This window comes from Leptonychotes weddellii, chromosome 5, assembly GCF_054177405.1.
Source record: "Leptonychotes weddellii isolate Sample4059 chromosome 5, ASM5417740v2, whole genome shotgun sequence".
Classification (NCBI taxonomy): domain Eukaryota; kingdom Metazoa; phylum Chordata; class Mammalia; order Carnivora; family Phocidae; genus Leptonychotes; species Leptonychotes weddellii.
The window spans coordinates 102,464,433-102,476,731 of NC_138373.1; the positions used below are offsets into that span (position 1 = coordinate 102,464,433).

General features: G+C 44.3%; 2 protein-coding genes across 3 annotated transcripts in view; one reads left to right on the plus strand and one right to left on the minus strand.

The window, feature by feature from the left end:
- The window catches only part of LARP4 (La ribonucleoprotein 4), a 207,018-nt gene that overhangs the window by 68,721 nt on the left and 125,998 nt on the right, over window positions 1-12,299 (plus strand). The window lies entirely within an intron of this gene.
- FAM186A (family with sequence similarity 186 member A) overlaps window positions 1-12,299 on the minus strand; it is a 70,110-nt gene that overhangs the window by 6,362 nt on the left and 51,449 nt on the right. The window contains exons 4-8 of the mRNA XM_081821671.1: window positions 6,276-8,926; window positions 4,728-6,131; window positions 4,254-4,619; window positions 3,863-4,079; window positions 2,320-3,649 (exon numbers count right to left, since the gene is read on the minus strand). Of these exons, the coding sequence (XP_081677797.1) occupies window positions 2,320-3,649; window positions 3,863-4,079; window positions 4,254-4,619; window positions 4,728-6,131; window positions 6,276-8,926 (5,968 nt within the window). The remainder of the gene's footprint in view (window positions 1-2,319; window positions 3,650-3,862; window positions 4,080-4,253; window positions 4,620-4,727; window positions 6,132-6,275; window positions 8,927-12,299) is intronic.

The window sequence follows — 12,299 nt, forward strand, 5'->3', positions numbered from 1 at the left end:
GTCACATCCATATCTCTCAACAGGAAGTTGTGAATCAGAGACTTAAATGTAAAACAAAAAAACCAATAACCAACCATAAAAGTACCAAAAGAAACCTAGAAAGAATTTTTTATATTTCTCAGAGTGGAGAGAGCCTTTCTAAATAAGGTACAAAATATTATTAAAAATAATGAACCTGGGGAGCTTAGCTGGCTCGTTGGTAGAGTATGTGACTCTCAATCTCAGGACTGTGAATTTAAGCCCCACACTGGGCATGGAACCCACTTAAAAAAATTAACAAACCCCAAAACAAATAATCTCATTAAAAAAAGGGCAGAAGATATGAATAGACATTTTTCCAAAGACCTCCAAATGGCTAACAGACACAGGACAAGATGCTCAACGTCACTCATTATCAGGGAAATACAAATCAAAACTACAATTAGTTATCATCTTCACCTGCCAGAATGGCTAAAATGAACAATTCAGGAAACAATAGATGCTAGTGAGGATGCGGAGAAAGGGAAACCTTGCACTCTTCGTGGGAATGCAAACTGTTGCAGCCACTCTGGAAAACAGTATAGAAGTTCCTCAAAAAGTTTAGAACTACCCTACAACCCAGCAATTGCACTACTAGGCACTTACCCAAAGGATAAAAAATAGTGATTCAAAGGGGCACATGCCATGTTTATCGCAGCATTATCACAACAGCCAAATTATGGAAAGAGCCCAAATGTCCATCAACTGATGAATGGATAAAGAAGCTGTGGGGTGTGTGTGTGTGTGTGTGTGTGTGTGTGTGTAATGGAATATTACCCAGCCATCAAAAAGGATGAAATCTGGTCATTTGCAACTATGTGGATGGAACTAGAGTGTGTTATGCTAAGCAAAATAAGTCAGGCAGAGAAAGACAAATACCATAAGATTTTACTCATATGCGGAATTTAAGAAACAAAACAGATGAACATAGGGGAAGGGAAGAAAAAATAAGATACAGAGAGGGAGGCAAACCATAAGAGACAAATATAGGGAATAAACTGAGGGGAGTTGGGTGGGGAGCATGGGGTAATTGGGTGATGGGCATTAATGAGAGCACTTGATATAATGAGCACTGGGTGTTGTATGCAACTGATGAATGCCTAAATTCTACCCTTAAACTAATACTACACTATATGTGAACTAACTTGAATTTAAATAAAATTTTGAAAGAATGAATAATTAATAAATAAATAAATGTCTTGATTATATCTTGAATAAGTCTGTTTTTGTACCTTGTTCTAATCCTTAGTTCCCAAATTAATTCAGTCCTCAAAAATGTAAATTTCATGAGAACCCTAGTACAATACTTGCCACATTCAATAAATGTTTGTTGAATAAATGATATAAGTTGTTCTTATAATTAATGATATATAAATAATAATAAATAATACTAATGATAACCTTTCCTAGTATAGGTTTTCGTTTGGCATCTTACAATTTTAGGTAAAAGATATCCCCCAAATAATAGGTTGGTAACCTCAAACATAAGTGCTAAGGGTAGCAGGACAATTGTCACTTTCCCTATTTCTGCAATTTTTAAAAATCAAGACCAGGACCTATTTCCTCCATGTCAGTTCAGCAGCGAAGTTGCCATGGCAACACCTTGTATATAACCTGCCATCTCCCATTTTAAGAATCATACATCTTGTGGTGAACCCAAGAAGATGAAAGAAATTTAGAATACTTAGAAATTTTTCAAAAACTAGTTATGTACTATACAGTGACTAACTGAACATAATAAAAAAAGAAAAAAGAAACAGCTTAAAAAAAGAATACTTAGAAGTTTAGAATAATTGGAGGGTGCCTGGGTGGCTCAGTTGGTTAAGCGACTGCCTTCGGCTCAGGTCATGATCCTGGAGTCCCGGGATCGAGTCCCGCATCAGGCTCCCTGCTCAGCAGGGAGTCTGCTTCTCCCTCTGACCCTCCCCCCTCTTATGCTCTCTCTCTCTCTATCTCATTCTCTCTCAAATAAATAAATAAAATCTTTAAAAAAAAAAGTTTAGAATAATTGGAAGCAAGCTTTTAAAGTTGATATTTTGGAGATCAACCATGATCCACAAAATATATCTTAGCTAGAGATATAAATGGATGAAATAGATCATGTTATATGACATTTTTTATTTCTGAAAAAGTTTATCTCCATTTGGTATTTTAAATAGGCTTCATACCACAGACCTTCTATAAGATAATATTCTAGAACATCTAATATGACAGATATGTATATACTTATGGGACAATGAAGAGAGGATATTTGAAATCAGGACTAAACCAGAAAACTGGACATTCAATATTTATATCTACCTTGCACGCTGGATCAGCCTGTAAGCAATGTACTTGCGGAATAGGTATCCCAGCCGAACTGTGTCCATATGAAGTGTCTCAATTATGAGATTCCTAGCTGTTGTGTGTAGCTGTGAAGGCAGTCCAGAAGATTTTGTGGCCTGATTTAAGAGTATCAGGTTCTTTCTCTGAGCTTCTACATCAACAAAATACCTCTGCTCTTTGAGCTCTTGGGGAGAGGAAGGGGACACCATCATCTTAGGTTTCTTGGTAACTGAATCTGAAGTCAGTATCCAGGACTTATCTATAGGGGGGAACTGGGTTTTCCGGTCCCATTCAGAAGATGAAATTTGTGATGTTTTGGGTAGTTTAGTAGTAAGAGGCTTCATGAGAGGGGGAAGGGCCCTCCCACCAGTGTAAGGGGTATGTGATACTGGTGTCCTGTAATCGGTGAGATAGGACTGAAATGTTCTAAATTGTTCCATGGCAATAGGATCATGGCATGTCTGGATTTCTTCAGAAGTGTCAGAGACCTCTGATATTTGGAAGTCCTTTGCAGTAAAAGGGACTGATTTAGATTTCAGAGAAGAAATAATTGCCAATCTTTCCTTACTTTTCTTAGATATAGAAGAGTACATATCTTTCTGGGGCTTCCCAGGGGTTGGGGAGGTCCGTAGTGTTGGAGGATGCCCAGGGCTGGGAGGGATCCACAGTGGGGAAGCGTGATGCTGCCCAAGAGTAGAAGGAACTTGTAGATAGAGAGATTGCTCATAGGTAGGAGGGGGCTGGAATGCCTGGGGCTGCTCAAAGAGTGTTAAGGGTCTAGGTTCCAGGATAGAAGAGGTCCCAGAAACCAAGCGCTTCCTAGGGGAAAGAGGAGCCAAGAGACTGGGAATCTGTGCAGAGGAGAGTGGGACTCCAGATATAAGGGGCTGCCTGGGGGCAAGGGGGGCCTCTGATATCAGAGGTAGCTGAGGGGTCCAAGAGTCTCTTAAGAACTTTCTAGAACTAAGAAGGGTCTCCAGTGCAAGCTTCCCAGGGGATAGAAGGACCTCTGGTGCTACAAACTGAACAGAGGTGGATTGACCTTCAGAAACCAGGGTCTGTTTAGAGGAAGGAAAAGTCTGTGGTGCCAAGAGCTTCCCAGGGTCAGAAAGAATTCTCATTCCTAGCAATTTCCCAGGGTCTTGGGAAAGAGAAGACCCTGATATCTGCAAAGGAGTAGAAGAGACCTCAAATACAGAGGACTTCTCAGCAATAGGAGCAGATGCTGGGGCTTGCCTAGGGCTTGATGTAATGGATTTCCCAGGGAGGACAGAAGCCTTCAATCTTTGAAATGATCTAAGACTGGAAGGGGCCAATGTGGGGAACTGCTTAGAAATGTGAGGAGCACCTATAATGGATTTATCAGTAACAGGAATGATCCCAACTTTCAGGGGGGTACGTTCTAGAGGAGGATGGGCCCCAAGTGGTGAGGGCTGTTCACTTGATTGTTGGTCCTCCTCAGACATGAGAGTAATACCCATGGGATGGGATTGTCCTGGGATGAAGGGGGCTCCCAAAGTTTGTACTTGTTCAAGGGGAGATTCTATAGAATGGAATTTATCTGAGGTGAGAGGGACTCCAAATTTCCAGAAGTGTTCTGGAGAGAAAGAAACCCCTAATGCTTGAGCCTGTTCTAAGGAGAGAGGGGCACCTAAAGCTTGGGTCTGTTCAGGGGTAAGAGTGACAGCTGACAACCAGGCACTTTCTGGAGTAATAGGAACCCCCAATTCCCAGGCCTGTGCAACAGTGAGAGGAGACCCCCGTGCCTGAACTTTCCCAGGGGTGAGTGTGAAACCCAAGCTCTGGCATTTCTCAGGGGTGAGGGTGACCACCAATGCTTTGAACTGCTCAGGGGTAAGAGTGATGCCATGTGCCTGGATCTGCTCAGGGGTGAGAGAGATCCCTAGTGCCTGAGCCTGCTGAGGGGTGAGAGTGACCCCTTGTACCTGAGCTTGCTGAGGGGTGAGAGTGAGCCCCAGTGCCTGGGCCTGCTGAGGGGTGAGAGTGATCCCTTGTGCCTGAGCCTGCTGAGGGGTGACAGTGATCCCTTGTGCCTGAGCCTGCTGAGGGGTGAGAGTGATCCCCTGTGCCTGGGCCTGCTCAGGGGTGAGAGTGATCCCCAGTGCCTGAGGCTGCTCAGGGGTGAGAGTCATCCCCAGTGCCTGAGCCTGCTGAGGGGTGAGAGGGATCCCCAGTGCCTGAAGCTGCTCAGGGGTGAGAGTGATCCCCTGTGCCTGAGCCTCCTGAGGGGTGAGAGTGATCCCCAGTGCTTGGGCCTGCTCAGGAGTGAGAGTGATCCTCTGTGCCTGAGCCTGCTGAGGGGTGAGAGTGATCCCCTGTGCCTGAGCCTGCTGAGGGGTGAGAGTGATCCCCTGTGCCTGAGCCTGCTGAGGGGTGAGAGTGATCCCCAGTGCCTGAGGCTGCTGAGGGGTGAGAGTGATCCCCTGTGCCTGAGCCTGCTGAGGGGTGAGAGTGATCCCCAGTGCTTGGGCCTGCTCAGGAGTGAGAGTGACCCCCAGTGCCTGGACCTGCTGAGGGGTGAGATTGATCCCCAGTGCCTGGACCTGCTGAGGGGTGAGAGTGATCCCCAGTGCCTGGACCTGCTGAGGGGTGAGAGTGATCCCCAGTGCCTGAGCCTGCTGAGGGGTGAGAGTAATTCCCTGGGCCTGGGCCTGCTGAGGGCTGAGAGTGATCCCCAGTGCCTGAGCCTGCTGAGGGGTGAGAGTGATCCCCAGTGCCTGGGCCTGCTCAGGAGTGAGGGTCATCCCCAGTGCCTCGGCCTGCTCAGGGGTGAGAGTGATCCCTAGTGCCTGAGCCTGCTGAGGGGTGAGAGTCATCCCCTGCATCTGAGCTTGCTGAGGGGTGAGAGTGATCCCCAGTGCTTGGGCCTGCTCAGGAGTGAGAGTGAGCCCCAGTGCCTGGGCCTGCTGAGGGGTGAGAGTGATCCCCAGTGCCTGAGCCTGCTGAGGGGTGAGAGTGATCCCCAGTGCCTGGGCCTGCTGAGGGCTGAGAGTCATCCCCAGTTCCTGGGCCTGCTGGGGGGTGAGAGTGATCCCCCGGGCCTGGGCCTGCTGGGGGCTGAGAGTCATCCCCAGTGTTTGGGCTTGTTGGGGCGTGAGAGTGATCCCCAGTGCCTTGGCCTGCTCAGGAGTGAGAGTGATCCCTAGTGCCTGGGCCTGCTGGGGGGTGAGAGTGATCCCCTGTGCCTGGACTTGCTGAGGGATGAGAGTCATCCCCAGTGCCTGGGCCTGCTGAGGGGTGAGAGTGATCCCCAGTGCTTGGGCCTGCTGGGTGTTGAGAGTCATCCCCAGTGCCTGGGCCTTTTGGGGGGTGAGAGTGATCCCCTGTGCCTGGGCCTGCTCAGGGGTGAGTGTCATCCCCAGTTCCTGGGCCTGCTGGGGGCTGAGATTCATCCCCAGTGCCTGGGCCTGTTTAGGGGTGAGAGTGATCCCCAGTGCCTGGGCCTGTTGAGGGGTGAGAGTCATCCCCAGGGCCTGGGCCTGCTGGGGGGTGAGAGTCATCCCCAGTGCCTGGGCCTGCTCAGGGGTAAAAGTGATCCCCTGTACCTGGGCCTGCTGGGGGGTGAGAGTCATCCCCAGTGCCTGGGCCTGTTGAGGGGTGAGAGTCATCCCCAGTGCCTGGGCCTGCTGGGGCGAGGGAGTCATATCCAGGGTCTGGGCCTGTTTAGGGGTGAGAGTCATCCCCAGTGCCTGGGCCTGCTTGGGGGTGAGAGTGATCCCCTGTGCCTGGGCCTGTTCAGGGGTGAATGTGATCCCCAGTGCCTGGGCCTGCTGAGGGGTGAGAGTGATCCCCTGTGCCTGGGCCTGCTCATCAGTGAGGGTGAACCCCAGTTCCTGGGCCTGCTGAGGGGTGACAGTGATGCCCAGTGCCTTGGCTTTCTCAGTGGTGAGACTGATCCCCAGTGCCTGGGCCTGTTGAGGAGTTAGAGTGAGGAACCTTGTGGGATACTGTCCAGAAACTGGAAGGGCCTCAGGTGAGGGTGATTTTGTGGAGGGAGGAGTGGTTGGTATAGGCTGCTTTCCATCAGCAAGAATGTCTAATGCCTTAAGATGCCCATGGAAGTCTTTTCTTTGGTGTAACTGGTATGCTGCTTTCGGTATGGTCTTCCACCGGGGAGACAATGTCATTGAAGTTTGGCTGAACATCTTTTCTTGTTCTTCGGAGTTTTTCTCATTAATCTTCATCTGATCTTTTGTTTTTTTCTGCCTCTGCCTTTCATGGTCCTCTACATTTCTCCTTGGCTCTTGCTTCTCCTCTTTCTCCCAATTTATTTCCAGCTCCTGATGTCTCATTTCCTTCTGAACATGCCTCTTCTGCTGTCCCTTCTCCTTCTCCAGGGGCACCGCTTGTTTTTCCATTTTTCGATTCCATGCTTCCAGCTGCTGCTGTTTTGACTTCTGATAATCTTCTTCCTCTTCTCTTTGTGTTTGCTCCTCTTCTTGTTCAGTCTGCTTTTGCATCCTCTGTTTCTGCTGTTCCTTCCACATTTCCTCTTCCTGCCACTGTTTCTGCTTCTGTTGTTCTTGCTTTCCTTCCTTCATCTGGAGCCATGACTCTTCCTCCTGCAGTTTTTTATTTATCATCTCACAGCCCTTCTTCCAAAAACTCCCTTCTTGCAACTGGTGTTTGAGACCCTTACCAAATATTTTTTCTTGACCTTCTTGCAAATGTTCCTCCCGCCTATGTTTTTCCTTTTCCTTGTGGTCTCTCCCTACTGTTGAGGCTACTGGAGCATTTCTTTCCCCTTCTATTTCAGTCAAGATCATTTGTATCAAATTGTCAGTTAGTGGGTCCATGCTCTTAGATGACAGTAATGTGCTAATTTCAGTCTTTGCACTAATGGGCTTCTGAAAATGCAATCCTGGCATAATTGAGACTTCTTTTTTTCGTTTCATAAGTTTCTCTCCAACTTGTCCTGCACTTTTTATATCTTTGTATTTCCTCAAGGTTTTTGTCACAGTTTCAGCCACATTTTGGAAATATTCCTCTATTTTTGCCTTTATGATTCCTAATTTTTCAACCTCTGCCGTTTTTAATAAAAACTCCTCTTTTGGCACAGTCTTTTTATCCAAAGGCTTTCCTATGTTATCAATTTTCTCTTTTAGGAAAGCCATTACGGCTTTTTGAAATTCTTCTAGGTTACTCTCTTCACTTTTACCATCTGGACTTCCTAGAACTCTGGTAGATTCTGAAGTCTCTTCTGCTATTCTAGATTTTGGCTTCACAAGTCCGTGAGACTTGACTTTCTTGGTGAGGACTAATATGTCCTCTTCGGTTTTTCTCTGTTTGCTTGTGGTGGTTTCTGAAGTGACATGGTGTTTCTTTCCTTTTGTTTTCACTTTCTCAGAGGAATAACCAAGTTGGGTGAACCCGAATTGCTCTGCTTGGCCGCTCGTCTCACTTTTGCTCTCTTTGTCCATTGACTCAGTGGTGGGTTCCTCTTCATTCTCTGAAGAAATCTGGCTTTTGTCACATGAATACTCAGGCTTGAGCTTCCTGAATTGTTCCCATATACTACTTGTTCCACTTCTGCCACCTTGGCTTTTTGTGTCAGTAGAAGGGTAATCAGCAGGGACATGTTGACTTCTTGAATCAGTGGATGACTTTGATTTGTCTTCGGAAATGGATTTTATTTCTTTTCTCTTCTTTTCTAGTGACTGTAGCTCCAAATGGTAATCAAGTTTGGTCTCTGAGTCTTTCTCTTTACCTTTATCATCACTCACATTTAATCCAGAGGTCTCATGCATATATGGGCCTTTAGTTCGCTGTTTTTTCTGTGATTGATACTGGTCAGTCCCATCTTTCTGATAGACATCACCTTTCTTCAGTGATATCTTATCTTCAGTGATATCTTCAGAAGACTTTTTTGGTTTTTTTTCAAGTAAAGGATATCGCTCTTCAATTAAATCTGGAGTCATTTCAGCTGGGGCTGTATATGAAATAGCTGAGTCCCACTTGATCCCCAAGCCTTTGGTCCCTTTTGTTTGGGTCTCATCTATAATATTTTCAAATTCTTTAACCAAAATATCATCCATACTGTTTTCTATGTCAGCTTTGCTACTGGATGATTGTGAAGAAAGCTCAGGCAACACTTTCAAGGTTGATGTGGGTAATGCTGTACCTACTTGGGGTTCTAAAACACCGTTGGACCGAATAAATTGTTCATATTTTTCTTCTGCATCTTGAAGTGTCTGCTGAAGCATTTCATTTTTTTCACTGAGCTCTTGCATTATCTTCAGGGAGAGCTCTTTTTCTTTTTCACTTGTCTCACTTATATACATATTGGCACTCTGGAGGTTAGAAACTTTTAGTTCATCATTTAGTGTACTCAAAGCTTTGGAAAGGTTTATTATCGTTGATGATATATATTTAATAGCATTGTTTTCCAATTTATTGAACATCGTAGTGTTTATGAGTTCCTGTAGCATATCTTGGATTTCTGAAACCTTTGTATTTGTTGCAAATTCATCACTAATTATCTGATCTGGTCTTAAAGCATGAGCTGTTGCAGGTCGCTTTATAATTCTTTCTTTCCAAGATTTCCATAGAGTACTTCTAGATACTAAAGGAAAAAAACCCATAAAACATAAAATAATGAGATGGCATTTCTTGTTCTGTGTTGTGCTCTATCTATGCTAAAGCCTAAGGAATTTAGCCAAAATTTATAGATAGCTATAGGATAAAGATTCATCAGAAAGCCGTGGCTCCCATGGGGCACCTGACTGTCTGTAGAGCATGTGACTTGATCTTGGAGCTGTGAGTTCGAGCCCCACATTAGGTGTAGAAACTACTTAAAAATAAAATCATAAAAAAAAAAAGCTTTGCCTCCAAATTAAATAGTATTTTATTTATTTATTTTAAAGATTTTATTTATTTGACAGAGAGAGACACAGTGAGAGCGGGAACACAAGCAGGGGAAGTGGGAGAGGGAGAAGCAGGCTTCCCGCCAAGCAGGGAGCCCGATGCGGGGCTCGATCCCAGGACCCTGGGATCATGACCTGAGCCGAAGGCAGATGCTTAACTGACTGAGCCACCAAGGCACCCCTAAAAGTATTATTTTTAAAAGAATAACTCTTCCCACAATCACCTAGAACTTTTGCTTCCAAACTAGTCTTTATTCTTTATTTGTAATCTCAATTTACCTTCAGTTACAAGTTTGGGATTAGATATAACAAAACTTTCCTTTGGCTTTGATTATGCTTGGTGCTTTCCATTTTCTTTCTTGGCTTTCTGCCTTTCTTTTCTCACTTTTCTGAATCACACTTAATCTTAGTTCTTTCAGAAGAGTCAAAAAAGAGCAGACAAAAGTCAAACATTTGAAGGGATTTCTAGAATGGCTGAATGAGAAACTAAGCACATTTTCCCCCCAAAAAAGCAATGATAAAGCTTGACAAAGCTGCCAAAACCAACCATTTTAGGACTTTGGAAATTGACCAAAGCTATACAACAATTTGGTAAGCATTAATTCAAGAAAAATTACTAAACTTCAGTAAGAACAGTGGAAGTCTGTGATATTTTAGCCCGGAGCTTCTTCTGTCTCTAACTCCCCCACCCAGTGGCCTGAGGGTTCTACTAAAGTGAGGCAGGCTGTGAAGTTTGACAGCTCTACTGCCTAACGGGGCTGACTTGATCTGGAATAAAGCAGGGAAAAAAACATGCTTAGGGGCATTGTCTAAAACAATACTTCCTTAACCCATACACAGACCCATTAGCAAATAATAGAAGACTTACTGAATCAATCTGGATCACTTAATGATTGGCCAATTATTGACCACTAAGCTGTGCTGACCCAAAGGTGACCCCTAGGAATTCAGGCCTTAAAATAAAAACAAAAATGAAAAAAGAATAAAAGAATAACTGAGCAGAAATATCAGTGACTACACATTGTTGGGGAGACAGACTCCACTGAATTAGTCCGGGGAAGTCACTAAAAAGCAAACCAAAAAAGGGACCAAAAAAAGCCCTGGAGGTTATAGGGAAAATCAGAGTCTAAAGTTGCTATAGGGGGCACCTGGGTGGCTCAGTCGGTTGAGCGTCTGCCTTTGGCCCCGATTGTGATCACAGGGTCCTGAGATTGAGCCCCGCGTTGGGCTCCCTGCTCAGCAGGGACCCTGCTTCTCCCTCTGCCCCGCCCCCCCCCATGCTCTGTCTCTCAAATAAATAAATAAAAATCTAAAAAAATTTAAAAAAAGGTTGCTATAATATGTTATTTAAAATGTCCAGTTTTTTTAGATGGGGGAGGGGCAGAGGGAGAGGGAGAGAGAATCTCAAGCAGGCTCCCTGTCCAGTGTGGAGCCCAATGTGGGGCTTGATCTCACAACCCTGAGATCATGACCTGAGCTGAAATCAAGAGTCAGATGCTTAATTGACTGAGCCACCCAGGTGCCCCTAAAATGTCTAGTTTTTAACATAAAAGGATCATGCAGAGAAACAGAAAAGTATAACCTATACATGGGATAAAATCAGTCAATAGAAATTGTCTCAGGGATTGGCAAGGGAGCAGATGTTGCACTTATCAGAAAAAGATTTTGAAAGAAGAATTATAACTATGTTCAAAGAACTAAAGGAAGCCAAATTTTAAAATAAAGGAAAAATACAATGACAATTATCATCAAATAGAGCATATCAATAAAGAGATGGAAATTAGAAAAACCAAGTAGAAAATATAGACTTGCAAAGTACAATAACTGAAATGAAAAATTTACCAAAAGGGCCCAACAGTAGATTTGAAATGACAGAAGAAAATAACCAGCAAATCTGACACTAGATTAGTAGAGATTGTCTAATATGAAGAACAGGGAGGAAAAAGAATAAAAAAAAAAGGAAAAAGGCTCAGAGACCTGTGGGACACCATCATACGTGCCATTGTAAAAGTGATAGAAGTCCCAGAAGAAGAGGAGACAGAGAGGGACATTAAAAATATTGAGGAAGTGGGGGCTCCTGGGTGGCTCAGTCTGTTAAGTGTCTGCCTTCAGCTCAGGTCATGATCTCAGAATCCTGGGATTGAGCCCTGTGTCAGACTCCCAACTCAGGGGGGGCATTTGCTTCTACCTCTCCCTCTACTCTCCCTCTACCCTCCCTACTCCACTCATGCTCTCTCTCTCAAATATATAAATAAAATCTTAAAAAATATATTGAGGAAATAATAATGGCCAAATTATCTCAAACTTGATGAAAAACAATCTACACATTCAAGAAGCTCATTGAACTCTAAGTAAGATAAACATAAAAAGATCCATACCTAGATACATCATAGTCAAACTATTGAAAGCTACACAATGAGTCTTTAAAGCAAAAAGAAAAAAATGACTTATCACAATCAAAGGAGACTCAAAACTCAAAGTACAGGGGAACCATAGTAAATTTAACAGCTTACTACTTATTAGGAACAATAGAGGCCAGAAGACAGAGAGATGACAAATTCAAAGTGCTGAAAGAATAATTCTGCTAACCAAGAATTCTATATCCAGGGAAACTACTCTTCAAAAAATGAAGGTAAACCATCCATTCCCTGAAATAACACTCTTCCCAAAGTAGCATGCACATGCAACTCTCATAACCATCCTCATTACATGTATCTTTTAACACTTCTCTAAATGCATTACAGAATTTCTATTACATCCATTCCCTGAAACAACACTCTTTTCAACGTAGTATGCACATACAGTTCTTGTAACCATCCTTATTACATGTGTGGGGTTTTTTTGTTTTTGTTTTTTTTTAAAGATTTTATTTATTTATTTGACAGAGAGAGACACAGCGAGAGAGGGAACACAAGCAGGGGGAGTGGGAGAGGGAGAAGCAGGCTCCCCGCAGAGCAGGGAGCCCAATGTGGGACTCGATCCCAGGACCCTGGGATCATGACCTGAGCCGAAGGCAGTCGCTCAACCAACTGAGCCACCCAGGTGCCCATTACATGTGTTTTTAAACAGTTC